General features: G+C 41.9%; 1 protein-coding gene across 2 annotated transcripts in view; it reads left to right on the top strand.

The window, feature by feature from the left end:
- Positions 1–7,988: 7,988 nt before the first annotated feature.
- Positions 7,989–16,587, top strand: part of SLC35F4 (solute carrier family 35 member F4) — a 316,112-nt gene continuing 307,513 nt past the window's right edge. For both annotated transcript variants that reach the window (XM_068254189.1, XM_068254188.1), the window contains exon 1: positions 7,989–9,022. In XM_068254189.1, the coding sequence (XP_068110290.1) occupies positions 8,920–9,022 (103 nt within the window). In that variant the 5' untranslated portion in view covers positions 7,989–8,919. The remainder of the gene's footprint in view (positions 9,023–16,587) is intronic.

Here is a 16,587-nt window from a genome sequence, read left to right as displayed (position 1 = left end):
GATAAGTTAATTGGCTTTCCCCTAAATTGGCGCTGGACTATGATACATGCACTACACGATACATACATACATACACACACATATGTGTGTGTGTGTGTATGTGTGTGTGTGTATATATATATATATATATATGGTAGGGACTAGATTGTGAGCCCCTCTGAGGGACAGTTAGTGACAAGACAATACTCTGTACAGCACCGCGTAATATGTCGGTGCTATATAAATACTTAAATAAATAAAATATCTATCTATATATATATATATATATATATATGTATATGTATGTATATATATATATATATATATATATATATATATATATATATATATATATTGTATATCTACTGTATGCAGATGGTGTTCTCACTGACCCTGTTGTGCCAAAATCAATACCCGGGTACAACTGAAAATAAATGATTCTGATTCTATAGATGCGTTTTCCATCCATTTCTAGCACCTCTGAAACTGTGGTTGTCCTTGGCAGCTTTTGGTGCGCCGTATTCATTGTTATGTATAGGGGTCTTGGGGAGGGACAAAACAACTTGCACTTGGGTCAATAGCTGCTTAGCTACGCCACTGTAGCAAGCAATCATGTTTTTGTTGTGACTCCTTTAAATTATGAAAACTGAAATATTAATGCTACTTGCTTTTGCTTTTAAGGGCCTCCATATTCAGGCTACAGGTAATCCAGTTATTTACTCATGCCTTCCTTTAATTCATATACAGAGAACACAACATTCCTGGACACTGTGCTTTGTAAATACTCAACAGATTTATGGCAGCTTGGCAATGATGACAGCTTGGCATGCTAGCACAATGGTTGTGCTATTTTGCAGGAGCCTCTGTGTATAAACTGCTCTGGCACAAAAATATTGGGATCGACTGCAGAGCACAGCTGACTGTACAGGATGCTCTGAACTTTTATTCAAGACATTTAGTGCTGGAGAGAGAGAGGCATAATTCAGGACTGTTCAGTACACTGCTGAAGCTGGTACAGCAATAAAAACAGCACAGACTAAACAATCCCTAAAACAATTTCTATTAGAGGTGCTATGGTGTGAGCATGGCCTTGTTAATAAAGTTGTAATGGAAGAAATGTTTACAACAAATGAAAGAGACAACAATCTACAGTCTGATTCAACTGTCAGTGTTAAAGAGGCACTGTAGTAAAATATAGTAAAATGCAATAAATGATTATGTATATTACAAGTCAAAGACAGTATGTTAGTTATAGTTTCAGTAAACAGGATGAGCAGTGCTCATTTTCAGTGCTATGCTGTAATGCTTTCAAGAGTAAGGCCCGGTTCACACTGGGGATCGGAAAACGCTAGCAAAATCATTAGCGTATGTGGTTGTTGGTGTCCTGTATTCAATATAAAGCATTATACATCTGCTGGGTCGCTGTAATAAGGGCCCATACGTAAGTGTTTTATCATTATTTTATATGCAATTTTGCATTGAAGTGCCAGTAAATACCCTTACAAGGTTACACTTGGAGGCAATTTTCCTTTCTATTTTAATATTTATGGTGCAACTCGGAATTAACCCTTTGGAGCCGAGTACAGCATTGACACATGTTTGAGAGGGGAAAGGAGACCAGCAGAGAGAGAGTCCACTGCTGTTCTGAGCCTTATTAGACCTTATAATTTGGGTCTGATATGATTTGGTAAGCGTTTCCATTGGCCGGTGTGGTGGTGGATTTTGTGCCTGCAATGAACTATACAATAAGCATTGCTTTATATTGGTATGTAATCCTGCTCAGTGATATTTAGCCTAGGCTGTTTAATTATGCAGAATTCTCCTGCCAGAGCATTCTGGGACACCAGGGCCCATATGCAATCTACTTTTTCTCCAACGTTTTCTCCTAGGTGATATTTTCACAACTTGTCATAAAATGCCCTTTAAACCACCAGCCCATAAGAATACACTCAAAATAAATTTGAGAGCACTTTTTCACCAACTTTTGGGTACTTTTTCAATTGTAAAATGCTGAAAAGTTAGTTTAAAGAGAAGATGAAAGTCATCTCCTAGGTGAAAAAGTTAATTGCATATGGACCCAGGTGTTGTTTCCAAACACTTTGGAACACACAGTAAACAAACATTTTGCAGTGATGCACCTACAAATAGTAAAAATGTTGCCATCTGTGATAAGTGTAAGTATATAAATTGGGAAGAGGAAAGATTTTTATAATGGGCAAATATTGACTAAATAATTTGTACAGTAATGTTGTAAATAAAAAATAAATAATAAGCAATTTTATTCAATAAGCTATACTCGGTAAAGTTCCTTTTTAAGCAAGTTTTCTTTCACCCTGCATTGTACAGTTTATTGGCCGATTCATTTGTAAGTTTAGTGCTTGTGATGACTGTGTGATTTCCAAATCACCTGGTACATTAATCTAATCGACTTTAACACTAGAAAGGTCTTTTTAGGCACATTGATGAGCTATTTCTTTTGCTTTTGCTGAGCTGTCTTCAGCAGCATGTATCACTTTTCACCTACTACTTCACTAACTCTATACTGGACACTGGGGGGACAGAGAAAGGGATCGGGAGGACACCGGGAGCCCAATCTGGTGTATTATCTCACGTATGATGGATAGATGTAAAAAAAAGGTAAACGGTTGTGTATACTCACAAAGCTGGGTTGCACATACGGCAACCAATCTGAATCGCATGTGGGGAAGTACCGTCCCCACTCGGTCTTGTATTGTCCCTTCAATGGTCGCAGCTCCTTAGGAAAGATACCACCTGGCTAGGTGGTTGCCCCTGATCAGAGGGGAGAACAACGACAAAAGGAGGTAGGAGGCGCCCTTAGGGTACTCGAATATTGGTTTGTATCTCAATGAGGAATGGATTTGTCCTAGATACTAACAATAAAGCATGTATATATGCACAAAAAATGGATGGTAAGGAAAGATCCTACCTTGTAAAGTAGTCACTCAGGATATCATAAAAAGAAATACATTAATGGGGCACTTTTAAAATGAAAACGCGTTTCGCAGTGTAAACTGCTTCATCAGGTCGAGTGTTGTGCCAATAGAAGAGAGTCCCCAGGCTTAGGTGCCTGTCTAACCCTATACTAAGTTAGTATTACCAGAATTACTGAGTTTACCAATGTGGGGTTCCCCCACCTGAACAATACAAGCCTACATGGTCCATAACATGCAGGCTTAGAAAGAAAGGGGCAAAACATTTTCCCACGTTTTGTAAATCCCAGTTGTCTATATTAATGACAAGGCAAGGGGCTGATCCCCACCACCAGTGCCCAGGAGTAAATGAGGGTGACTTCTCCCACTCACATGGATAAAACACCTGAATGGTAATTTATGATGGGACCCAGAAACCAAGAAATCCTCCCACATATAATTACAGGGGTGCATAAGTATTCCTTAACTATTCCTGAAAAGAGTTAGATGTTTAAAAAAAATGCTGAAAATCTCTTGAATAAAATAAAATGACTTCTCTCAAAAATAAAACAAAACACTTTTGCTAAATGTTCCATGCCATAATCCAAGTGAGCTGTTTGAAATATTGTAATGCTGTACAACAGGGAAGCCCAACTGAGGACCATATCCATGCCAGTTTATAGGATAGACAGAGAAATTAAGAAATGTGTTCTATTTGATGAAATACACCCTTCTTGATTCACTCCCATCAATTTATTTGAGCTGTGCCAAAAATGTTTAAGGACCTCTGCCCTTGAGGACTGGAACTGGACATCCCTGCTGTACAGTCTTCTTAAACTCTGGATCCAAGCGCATCCTAAAGGCCCATATGCTTTGTCAAACTACCACGCAATTCAGAGAGTGAGCCCTGGCATTATCATGACACCACTAAACTCATCCTCGCCCTTGTCATCTCCCGCCTTGATTACTGCAATTCTCTTTTGTCTGGCCTCCCCTCTAACCGTATTGCCCCACTTTAATCGGTAATCAATCGGCAGCCAGATTGATACATTCTTCTCATCGCAGCACCTGTACGACTCCACTCTGTAAAGCCCTACACTGGCTCCCCATCAGCTTTAGGATCAATTTCAAAATCCTGTGCTTGGCCTACAAATCAGTGCAGAAGACCTGCCCGACCTACATCTCTGATCTGGTCCACAGGTACATACCAGCCCACCCCCTCCGATCCTCCAAAGACCTGTGCCCAGTCTCACCATGCACATCTCAGTCCCATGCACAATTGCAGGACTTCACTAGGGCTGCCCCCACTCTCTGAAACTTGCTCTCACCAGCCATCAGAATCACCCCCACCTTTAATACCTTTAAACAAGATCTCAAGACTCAGCTTTTCATACTCGCATACCCCCTACACCAGCACCATAATACATTCTGTTAGACACTCTCTCAACAGATGCACCTATTGTCTCCACCCCCACCCTTTAGATTGTAAGCCTCTGGCAGGGCCCTCCTCCCTAGTGTTTCCAGGCTGATTATGCAATCTTACTGTCAATCACCCCTCTTGTGGACTAGAACAGTCTCTATTTTGACCTATGACTCTGTACTGTTATCAAATCATTTGCATGATCTTGTTTTGTTGTGAGTTTCCTGTATGTCCTGCCTTGTATGTTAACCCATTTATCTATTGTGCAGTGCTGCGTAATATGTTGGCGCTTTATAAATACAATAAATAATAATAATAAATACATTTCATGCCAGGGTTACCTATTAGTTTATTGATCTGGATCACATCTCACCGGTCAGCAGAAAATTCAAATATATTTGATGTTAGGGCTCTGTTCCTCAGTAGGTAGGATTCTGATTTGTTAGATCAATTTATTAATAGGAAACCCCATTTGGAGATTGCAGTTCCCATTCATTGAGATAAGAACCAATACAAGTGCAATCCCGATTGCTAAGGGAGGAGAGAATTATGGGCAGTTTAAGTATGGTTAATAGTGTCAAAAGTCAGAACACATAAAAGAGTAAGAGCTTTTAGATTTAGCTATTAGCAAGTGAATACATTAATAAGCGAAGTTTTAATTCAACATCTAGGGCAGAAACGAGACAAAATGATTAAAAAAAATGCAATTCTCCTGGCAGTTACAGTATTTGCAACTGTCTCTTCAGTTCTCCCTATTATTTGTCTTCCCCTAACCTATCCACTGCAATAAAAATTACCTCAGCTCAAGGTAACCTGCGCAGGAGTATTTCTCAGGCACCGCTGGGCCGATTTGCATATTTTTTTTTTATTGCACGTAGCTAGCACTTTGCTAGCTGCGTGCATATTACGCTCACCGCCGATTCGCCGCTACCCGCCTGTGACCGGGGAAGCCCAGCAGGAAATCCCATTCTGAACAGGATTTCCTGCTTACTTTGATCGCCGGAGGCGATCGGAGTGGATGGGAGGATGCCGCTGTTCAGCGGCTATCATGTAGCGAGCCCTGGGCTCGCTACATGATTTTAAAAAAAATATGCCGCAGGAATTGGACCGGCAAGGGGGTTAAGGTGCGTACACACGCACTACGGCCGCCAACGACGTGTCCGTCAGACCCTCCTGCTGGGCGGACTTTCAGGCGACAGTAGCACGTGTGTACGCGCTGTCGGCGGACTGACAAGGCTGTTTCTGAGTGATCCGCTCAGAATATCATTCACAAATAGCCTTATCAGTCTGCCGACAGCTTACTGTTGCCTGAAAGTCCGGACCCGTCGTTGGCCGTAGTGCGTGCGTACGCACCTTTATGCCTAGCCCTTGACTTTCTCCTAAGCGTAATTCACTTCCAGACACCTACCCCTGACTGACCTTAATTGATTATTCTTGGCTACTTGGCTAATTAATCCAATCAGGCAATGATAAAGAAAAATAGTACAGGTACTGTATTCTGACTCAACTCACTGTATAGTTGTCACTAGTGTGATCTACTTAAACTAAGTCAACAGATAATCATTGAAGGCTTAAGGTTGCTTTTGGGATTTTGTAAGTGCCGGCGATTTTCAAAATTGCCCTAACGGCCCATTTCCACTAGCGGCGATTGCGATGCTAAATCGCAAATCGTTAGTGATTTTTTATTTGCTACGGTTTGCATATTAACATAGGAATCATGGTAGGTAATTTCCCCTACAGCGATTCGGTTTTTACTAATACGCGATTGCGCTGCAGAGCGATTTTTGCTGCGATTTTGCTATGCAGTGCATTGCATAGCAAAATCGCGATCGCAATTGCCGGGAAAATTAGGACTTTTCTGAATCGCAATTGCTAGCTTTTTGCGCAAACGCTAGCGATTGCTAGTGGAAAAGGGCCCTAAAAGCGCTTGTGTAATGATTCCCCGAGAGTGTTCACATCGGAGCGGTTCGATTCCGATCCGCTTACCGAAGCGCTGCCTGTACCATTTTTGGGGCGATTTGCCTCAGTGGAAGGTATAGGGAATCGCAAAGCGCTTGAAAAAATGCTTTGTAAAGCTATTTCCACAGCGCGTTCCTGAATAAATACAATGTACTTATTCATTTCTGGGTGAAAGAGTTCACTTCCTGACTGAGGTCTGGAAGTGAAAAAACAGAATCGCTCTGCAAAAGCGCTTAGAAAAGCGCTTTATAAAAAATTGTAGTATGCAGGTAAGTGCCAGGAGATGCTAAAAAAATTGTGCAAAAAAAATATCGAAAAATGCTACCGTCAGTGATTTCGATTTTAGATGTCAACAAAACCTAAAGGAGAGGGAAGGCTCAGGCATTCTATAGAGCCTTCCACCACTGTCTCCCCTGTTTGCAGTCTTCGACTGATGGGTTGGAGATGGAGACTCCTCATCCCCAATGCCAAGTGAGCTCTGAGTTTCTTATTTGATCATTAATTGGAATAGATAATAAGAATCTGCTACCTCTGGTTTTTTTTTGGGGGGGGGGGGGGGGGGGGGGCAGTAAACTAACTGAACTGCAGTGTTGTGCTTCTGTAAGAGATGTCTGCCAGCTACTGCAGACACTATAAGGTCACATCTGTCTGTGCAGCTCTCTGTCTGACAGACAGATGTAACCAACGGTAACCTGCTCAGGTTAGGTTATCCTGAGTCGCCGGTGCTCGATCCTCCAGTGGGTCACCAATCCTCTTCAAGTAATCCAATAAACAAGAGAGAATCATCAGGTGAAGGTGGTTATCGCGCAACATGTCATATATTTGCTAAAGTTTAGATAAACGCAAGTTGAAAAGCCTGTTGTGTGCCTTCTCCCTTGTTTATCAGCTCTCTGTCTGTGCAAACTCGAATAAAAAGCTTTACTGAGCATGTTCACACTGGTGATATCATAAGTTTTCCATAAAACCTGAACTGAATTAATGAAATATTGTCAGCGATTTAGTGGTTTGTTTTCCAAGTTTACCTTGGACAGACCAGATCTGTGTAGATTTGCTCAATTCCACGTGGTCACTCCACTGGAGATCTGTGAAAATACTTCTGTAAATAAGGCCTGGAAAGTTAACACTGAAATATATAAATAGCTACTGAAAAGAGCTGAAAGTGTTCAGAGATAAGAGTTGTGGCGTTATCACTGTGAGAGAGCCTCACCCAAAAGTTTCATTTGTAAAACAGTTCCTGAATTCACATACAGTCATGGAGTCATGGAAATGAGATCCAAAGCAAAAACAGTGCCAAGGGGGGAAAAATCTCCTGTATAAAAGCACCACAGTACTCTATCAGACGTTCTTACTCATTCACACGTTTTTCAACTAAAATAACATTTTATTTCCCTGCAGTTCAGCAAGTATTAAAGAAATACCAGAATATCCGAATCTGCTAAAAGCGCTGTCACTTTTCCCTTATTACTCATGCACTGGATATTAAATATGCCATAAAATAGTCACTTCATGCCCAGATGGAATAATGCTGAACTAGTAAGTCTGAAAGATACGTATGTATTAGAGACGGCTTACTGCATGCCACCTCCGAATTATTTCAGGGATTTTACAAGAGCGCCCCCTAGCAGCTCTCCGAAAACTCTACAGCAAGAAGTTGTGTGCTACTGCTCCTGAGTGACACAGAGGCCGGCTTGCATGTGGCTTATGCGGTGATGTGAAACCATCCTACACACATAGCAACAGTGCTGGTGCTGCAGCAAGGGCACACTGTAAGGACCTGCAGGAAATTGCTCACAGCTACACTCATGCTGAAACAGCGATCGCTGGTACATCTGGATGCAGAGCACAACTTGGGGCCGTCACAGAGGCTGGAACAGATGTGCAAGGACCCCGTGCAGCAGGATCAGCACTAGCAGAGGCCAGGAGACTGCTTTGTACTCAGCACAGTGGGGAGGCAGCAGCTGCCAACACTTGTGAGGTTCAGCGTCTTGGACAGCAGCAGGCTGCTCACACTACAGTCAATCGGGACCTTTCTTCTCAGCGAGCTCCTAATGCAAATGTGTCTGAACACAGTACAGAGCAGCAGTCTCTGCTACTAGCGTGAGTGCAGCAGCCTGTGACTCAAGTGAGCCTCCAACACAGTGCGATCAGTTCAACCCTAGTACTATTTGTTTGCTGATCGCTGCTGGCTACCCATTCAGGACCTGGGACAGTGGCATTAAGATTCTGTACCTCCGATAGCAGCGTTATAATTTAGGACCTTGGACAGCAGCATCAAGTATCGGCACCCAGCAGTATAAGATTCAGCACCTTGGACAGCAGTATAGGATCCAGTACCCGGTACAGCAGTATAGGATTCAGCACCTAGGACAGCAGTACAATATTCTGCACCTGGGACAGCAGTATAAGATTCAGCACCTTGGACAGCAGTATAGGATCCAGCACCCGGTACAGCAGTATAGGATTCAGCACCTAGGACAGCAGTACAATAGTCTGCACCTGGGACAGCAGTATAAGTAAGATTCAGCACCTGGGACAGCAGCCTCCATAGAGGGAACAGCAACAGAGACTAAAGCAGTACGGACTCTTCAGTAACTCCATTTCCCGGTACTGCCTTCTCAAACCACCCTCTTTATGGATGTCAAAGCAGCTCCCAACGGTGTGGCCACCATAGAAGACAGGATCTTAAGGATCACTGGCTACTATGGGTATTACCCGGGTTACTCCAGTCAGAAACGTAAGATTAATTGCAATGACTTGCAGGATGTGTATGTGATTGTTTTCAGATTTCTCAGAAATTGTGATAAACCTCTTATGACTGGTATAGCTAATGTATCTGTGTTGTACACAGGTGAACATGCTGTTTGCAATGGATGAATCATAATCCATTTCTAGGGCTTTGGGTGATTTATGCAGGCATGGCAAGTATTATGTGCCTTTGTTGTTGTAGATGGTTACATTCATAGCTTAGGTAAAGGCATGTACTTGCCTCTTTCTGTATTGAACGTGTTTCTAGTAACGTAGATGCATCAGTGCTGGAACTGAGCTGAATAGTAAAATGAGCAGTATAGAGAATTGAACACTGCCTTTCTGGTGGGGGTGGGTCGGATAAGATTGCCATCGTGCTCTTATCTCAGAGCAAAGACACTGTTGTACTACAGCGCATATCTGTGTATATTCTGACAAGCAGAAGCTTGACAACTGAAAGAGAGTTGAGGTTGCATGACACGTAACCGTTAGTTGTGAAGTGCCTAACTGACAGAATAGGTTATTCATTTAAAGGATCACTATGGCAAAAAAAAGAGTAGACAGTTAAAATCTGCCAAAACAGATGGTTTGGGCAAGTCCATTTCCTCATGGGGGTCCAGGGGTTTCTTTGTTTTCAACAGCATTTCCTGAACAGCAGTTGCAAAGTCTAACTGACAAAATAGTGTGCAAGTGAGTAGGGAGGCTGGCTGGTATCTTACTCTTTTGGCAGTTAAACTGCTGTTCAGGAAATGCTGTTGAAAAAAAAAAACAGAGAATCCCCCATAAGGAGATGGACTGGCTCAAAACCTGTCGGTTCTGTCAGATTTTAAATGCCTACCTTTTTCGCGATAGTGGTCCTTTTAATAAAATATCACTAGGTGATAACGGTATTTCAGGAATTCATACTCCATACTGGGTGTCTCCATATGAATGTGTGTATATGGTAGAGAGAAAGAGAGAGAAAGAGAGAGAGAGAGAGAGAGTGTAAAAACACACATAGTGCTTATCTAAAGTCTTTTATTGATGATAATGACTGTAGTTTGCTGTTACACCAGTTTAATATTTATTAGTATCCAATAGTTTGTATCATCATCTCATCATCTCATCAGGTGGGATGCATTTCTGCTTGATATGTGGGCCAGTGACTCAACAAAAATGTGCAACTGTCAACTAAATACTATAAATATATGTTGTTTGATAAAACTCTGGCAGGGGAAGAAAACATTTCTCTTGGGTCTTTGAAAGTCTGCTAGTCATGGATTCACACATAAACTTCTATAAGGCATTACTATTCATGCATTCTCCGTGTTCTTAAATAAGCAAGTCAGTTTCACAGTACTGTAATGATGTTCAAGAGAGACTTTGTGCCCTGTATCCTCTACAAATAAGATTTCTTAGATTTTAAATCTGTTACATATTTTCAGGGCAGTAAACTTGCAAGGCAATAAGAATGGTAATATGGCACCCTAAAGGGTGCTATAGATATATATTAGGTAGACCATATGCTAGACCAATCTGAAAGGATGTTTTGAGAAGTTTTGAGAAGTCTGTTTGTTAACCAATCATGTGTTCTGCTGGCCAAACATAGGCGGGTTGACTCAGCAGAATGCATCAATACTGCAAATGGCTCAGGGAAGCCATGGTGCAATAAAGCTTCTTTGTGTTGATTTCAAACAACCAATCAGACGCTGAAGAAAAAAAACATTGATGTTTGCTGCACATGACAGTGGGCTGAAAGTTATCCTAGAGAACCTCCAATGATCTTCACTGTACATTTACTTCATTGAACACTTGCACGGTTTCTAAATTCTGTTGATCTAACGGACTAGTACCAGATCACTCAGCCACAGTGAGGCCAGAGTTAGATTTTTCTGTGGATATGATCTAAAGTTACTGGAAACCTCACATCAAAAAAAGTTCTAGCATAACAGATCACTGACACAATTAACTTGTATAATGCAATCATTTTGTACAGGCAATTTTCCTATAGTTGTGCTTGCTAAAACAATCATATCTCTCTGTGTATGGCCAGTTTAAGAGTTAGATTGTATTACTACTGTATATGGCATTAAGGGCAATGTAATTTTAGTTCCAGAATAATAGAAGATGTTTAATACATGTCATGGAGTTCTAGTAGAATGACTGAGCAATCCATATCTAACAGAAGCAGCAGCTACTCTTCCAGTTCTTTAGTTCATAAACATGCATTAAAAGTGGAACTGAACTCTTGCACAAATACACTCTGTATGTATTTAGAGAGTATAGCCTGACTGTGGCTAATCGCAACTGTAATTTGATCTCTCAGCTGTGTCAGCTGTCTGCCTGGGCAGAGCAGCTAATTTGTAAACACAGGATGTTAAGTAGACACACTGCAGATTTATTGCAGGATTTGTATCAGCTGCAACAAAGACATGTTTTTCTTTAAAGGTTATTATGCTGGTGTTTATCTTTTAGAGAAGAGAGGTAGTTCTGAGTTCACGTTAATTTTGATTGTAGTTTTGTTTTTATTTAAACCTGAATGAGCATGCAGCAAATAGTGCTTTTTCTAGGAAAGTTATGAAACGTAGGGAGTTCCAAATCTAGGTAATGACAGATCACAAATATTTATAGAAGTCTTTACTTTAGGGAATCCTCACTGTTTGCTAATGGAGATGAAATTCTCATACCCAACTGTGCATGGTGGTGAAGTTTATTTAATTAATGTTGTCTCTGGTTTGTCAAATCATAATTACATATTTGGCTCAGATCATAATTGCCACTTAAAATTACTCCTATCAATGTGTGGTGAGTAAATACGTTTTCAGAGCACAGTTAAAGTAACATATAAAAACACCCACCCACACACAGATTCACGCTTTGATTGCTTAACAAGTAGTGGGACATTTATGCAAATTCAACTACTTTGTTCTTTAATTATAGGTGACTTGGCCTTGGGGAAAAATAGCTGCAGCACATTGATTTGTTTTGTCAAAATAGTTTTTATTGATTTTCAAATTTAACACTTTAAATGAAGCATATAACAAGTTTTACTGTTGATAAGTTATCAACAAACAGTAAAGGCAGCCACACACTGGTCGATTGCCACCAGATTGACCAACAGACAGATCCCTCTCTGATCGAATCTAATCAGAGAGGGATCTATTGGCTATGCATACACTGCACACAGATTTTGAATTGATTTCAGCATGAAATTGATTCAAAATCTGTGCAGCTGCCACTGCCACCTGCCTCAGGTCACCTTTGCTCCCCCCGACAGCAGCAGTACATTACCTGTTCAGCCGGCGCGAGTCCCTGGGTGGCCTTCTTCATCGTCTCTTCACTTCCTTTCTAGTTCTGTGATAAGGGGAAGTTCAAACAGTAGAGCGCCCTCTACTGTTTGAACTTCTGCTGGTCACAGGATGGGACAGGAAGTGAAGAAGAGATGCAGAAGAAGACCAGCCGGAGAAAGAGACAGCACGGACCCGGGCACTCGTGCCAGTGGAACACATAATGTGCTGCTGCGTCGGTCATCGCTGAATCGAACACCTCTAACAACGCACTCCCGACCCACCAGCGACTGAGCAAAATTTTCCACCTGGACAGATCAACGGAATCGATTTCAGATGGAAATTGGTCGATCGGTTCACGTTTGCATAATCGATTTCACAGCAGATTTGATCACAGTGATCAAATCTGCTGTCTATCAGCTGGATATCGAGTTTGTGTATGGGCACCTCAACAGTACAATTGGCTGCAAACAAAGTACATACAATGTGTTGTTAACTTAAAGAGGAACTCCAGTGAAAATTATGTAATAAAAAAGTGCTTCATTTTTACAATAATTATGTATAAATGATTTAGTCAGTGCTTTCCCATTTTAAAAGCTTTCCTCTCCCTGATCTACATTCTGACATTTATCACATGGTGACATTTTTACTGCTGGCAGGTAATGTCACTGGAAGTAGCTGCTGCTTGCTTTTTCTGGCAGTTGGAAACAGCTGTAAACAGCTATTTCCCACAATGCAACAAGGTTCACAGACAGGAAGCTGCCAGAACCATGGTCCTCACAGTTTCCTGTGGGAGGGGTTTCACCACAATATCAGCCATACAGCGCCCCCTGATGATCCGTTTGTGAAAAGGAATAGATTTCTCATGTAAAAGGGGGTATCAGCTACTGATTGGGATGAAGTTCAATTCTTGGTCATGGTTTCTTTTTAATCATACAAAGAAAAGAATAAGAAAACAAAAAGGAAAATGGGGAGATTACAGAATCCTGGGGATAAACAGTTCTATGACAAAAAGAGGTTCCCCAAGTCCCCACTTGTTAGGTATATGTTGAGTGAGCAGATCCGGGAAGTGATAAAAACCTGAGGGAAGATTGTCTTTTGAAGTAGTGGGTGGGGCAAGTAACAGGACAGAGACTGTCAACTGACTGCATAAGTCTCTATCCCTATACCTGGAACCAACCAACCACTGTACATTGATTTGTTTAGAAAAACTGAGGTGTAATACTTAAAAAAGCGCTAACTGAAAGGTTTGGCCATTTGATAAACACGTTCTGCATGTCATAGTAGTAGAAAACAGATCCTTCATGTAGCTTTCTTTTTTTATAAAAAAAAAAAAAAAAGACTGATGACGTTTGCTTCCTCATTGTTTAGTATTATGACATTTTTGTGACCCTAGCAGACAGACGTGTCTCTTGAGCTAAGCCATTTGATAGCCATTGTTATGGCAAGTTGCCACTTGCAAAGTCAGCGGTGGCACTGAGCCTGGCTTCTGTCCAGAGAATGTAACTTTCCTTAGAAATAGGTTTGTATTCATTGAAGTGAGTTTATAGAAGAATGATTGATGCAATCTAGCACTCCAGCTGTGTACTGAAGCTGAAGCTGAATATGATGATTGCCAGTCATCGAGGGACTACAAATTACAACATGTGGCAAGACATGAGGAAGATAGTGTCACAGGACATCTTAGAACTGGACAGTACAGCAGGGAATTGATGTGGCTGGACAGACTGAAATTAGTTTGAAAGGACATGAGGAAACTAGTGGGACAGGACATGCTAGAACTGGTATGACAATACATGAGAGAACTGGTATGACAATACATGCAGAAATTGTTATAACTGGAAATGATTAATCTAGTATGAAAAGTAGTGCTGGAACTGGTATGATAGGATATGCTGGGAGTGGGACTGATATGACAAGACATACTGCAATTGGTATGACAGGACTTCCCAGAAGTGGTATGATAGGACATCCCAGAAGTGGTATGACAGGAAATCCCAGAAAAGGTATGACAGGAAATCCCATAAGTGGTATGACAGGAAAACCCAGAAGTAGTATGACAGGACATCCCAGAAGTGGTATGACAGGACATCCCAGAAGTAGTATGACAGGACATCCCGGAAGTGGTATGACAGGACAACCCAGAACTGGCATGACAGGACATCCCGGAACTGGCATGAAAGGACATGCTGAAACTGTTAAGAGGGGACATGTTGGAACTGGTATGACTGGACATTCTGAAAATGGTATGATAGTACATGCTGCTGGAACTAGTGTGAGAGGACATGCTGGAACTGGTATACCAGAACATCCTGAAAGTGGTATGAGACAGGACATGCTGAAACTGGTATGATAGGCCATGCTGGAACTGGTATGACAGGACATTCTGGGGGTGGTGTGACAGGACATTCTGGAATTGGTAGGATAGTACATGCTGCTGGAACTGGTATGCCAGAACATCCTGGAAGTGATATGACAGGACATCCTGGAATTGGTATAACAGGACATGTTGGAACTTGTAGGATGGAACATGCTCAAACTAGTATGACAGGACATGCTTAAACTGGTAAAACTGGTATGATAGGTCATGCTGGAACTGGTATGGCAGGACATGCTGGGGCTAAGTTTACAGGGCACCCTGGAACTGGTATTACAGGACATGCTGGAATGGGTTAGACAGGACATATTGAAACTGGTATGACAAGACATACTGGAAGTGGTAAGCCCCTTCTCTTATACTGCTGAGTCCCTTCAACCCACCATACAGTCAAATAGTTATGAAGCCTTGGAGTCACTTGAGTTCTTTGGCAGTGTCCCAACCCTTCCCACTTCCTCACCCACACATCCAAGCAACCCCAGCATGAATCCCACATTGCCATTTTCCCATCTCCATCATTCGCTAAACCAGAACCCCACCATTCAATACTGGTGGTGGTGGTGTGTGTGTGTGTGTGTGTGTGTGTTTGGGTGGGTGGGTGGTGGGGGGTTGTGACTGTACTTAACCCCTTTCCCCAAATGGATAGGACCGAGTAGCATGAACACCATGTCCTCTCTCAGCCATTACATCAGAATGATGGGTCACTGTAATGATGCAGTGGTCTAACTCTTTGAGATAAGAGACACCCAACACCCTTCACAGATACAGTACATAAAATAGGGGTGGGGTCTGAGGAGGGAAGATTTTGAGCGGCGTCCATCTTAGTGTTGGGTTGTGGCAGGGATGAAGAAAGAGTGTACATTGGATTTCAGGATTTTATTCTATTACATGTATGACCAAAGTGGTAACAGACTGTACATGTTTTCAGTAAAGTGGGATAACATTACAAGGTGCCCAATATATGTTTATCCCATTGACCCAATCGGGGATGAGCATTCCAAATGTATGCTTCAGCCCACAAGATTCCTGAATTACTACACTATATTGGGCTCTCTGTGTCTCCTGTGTTTTTTTCATTCTGGAAGATAGCTGGAACATTTGAATATATCTTAAAGTTCGCTACAGTAGTCCATTAATAGTGCTAGAGCTAACTGGGGTAACAGAGACTCCCTGTGAAGAAGTATTGAAAATTCACTCCCTGAAGCATCATTGGATTGGGCATTGAATATTAAAGGGAACCTGAAGTGTGAGGTGCATGGAGGCTGCCATATTTATTTCCTTTTAAACAATACCGGTTGCCTGTGTCTGCAGAAGTCTCTGAATTACACACTTGAAACAAGCACACAGCTAATCTAGTCAGATTTTTGACAGAAACTCCTGATTTGTATGCTTGTTCAGCTAAAATTGGCTAAAAGTATTAGAGGCAGAGGATCAGTAGAACAGCCAGGCAAACTGGTATTGCTTAAAATTAAATAGATGTTAGCCTTCAGGCCTGAATTTACATCACAGAAGCCTATAGGCACAGATGTCCTGGCACCTTAGACTTCACCCTCCATGGACCTACAAACACCCCACAAACTGCACTGCAAGTGTGCTGGCTGGCCCAGCTGTCACTTTCCCCTTACTTCCCTTGCCCGACATAGGTAGGTAGCCAGAGCTACTCTCAGTATTAAGTAGCTAGTGGTGCCCCCGACTGAAAGGAGATCTCATTAGTGGAATTTCAAGAACTGGGTGAGTAACCTCTCATTTACACTCTACTCAGGACTCAGCATAGGAAGGAGGGAGGGAGACGTTCGGGGAGGAGAGTGAGCCACCTTTCCATCATCAGGCGCCTGTAGGCACATGCCTATAGTGCCTTATGGTAAATATGGCCCTGTCAACCTCCATATCACTCTCACTTTAGATACCCTT

This window comes from Hyperolius riggenbachi, chromosome 9, assembly GCF_040937935.1.
Source record: "Hyperolius riggenbachi isolate aHypRig1 chromosome 9, aHypRig1.pri, whole genome shotgun sequence".
NCBI classification, from domain to species: domain Eukaryota; kingdom Metazoa; phylum Chordata; class Amphibia; order Anura; family Hyperoliidae; genus Hyperolius; species Hyperolius riggenbachi.
The sequence above is the reverse complement of the archived record's forward strand: the minus strand, read 5'-3'. Positions and strand labels throughout refer to the sequence as shown.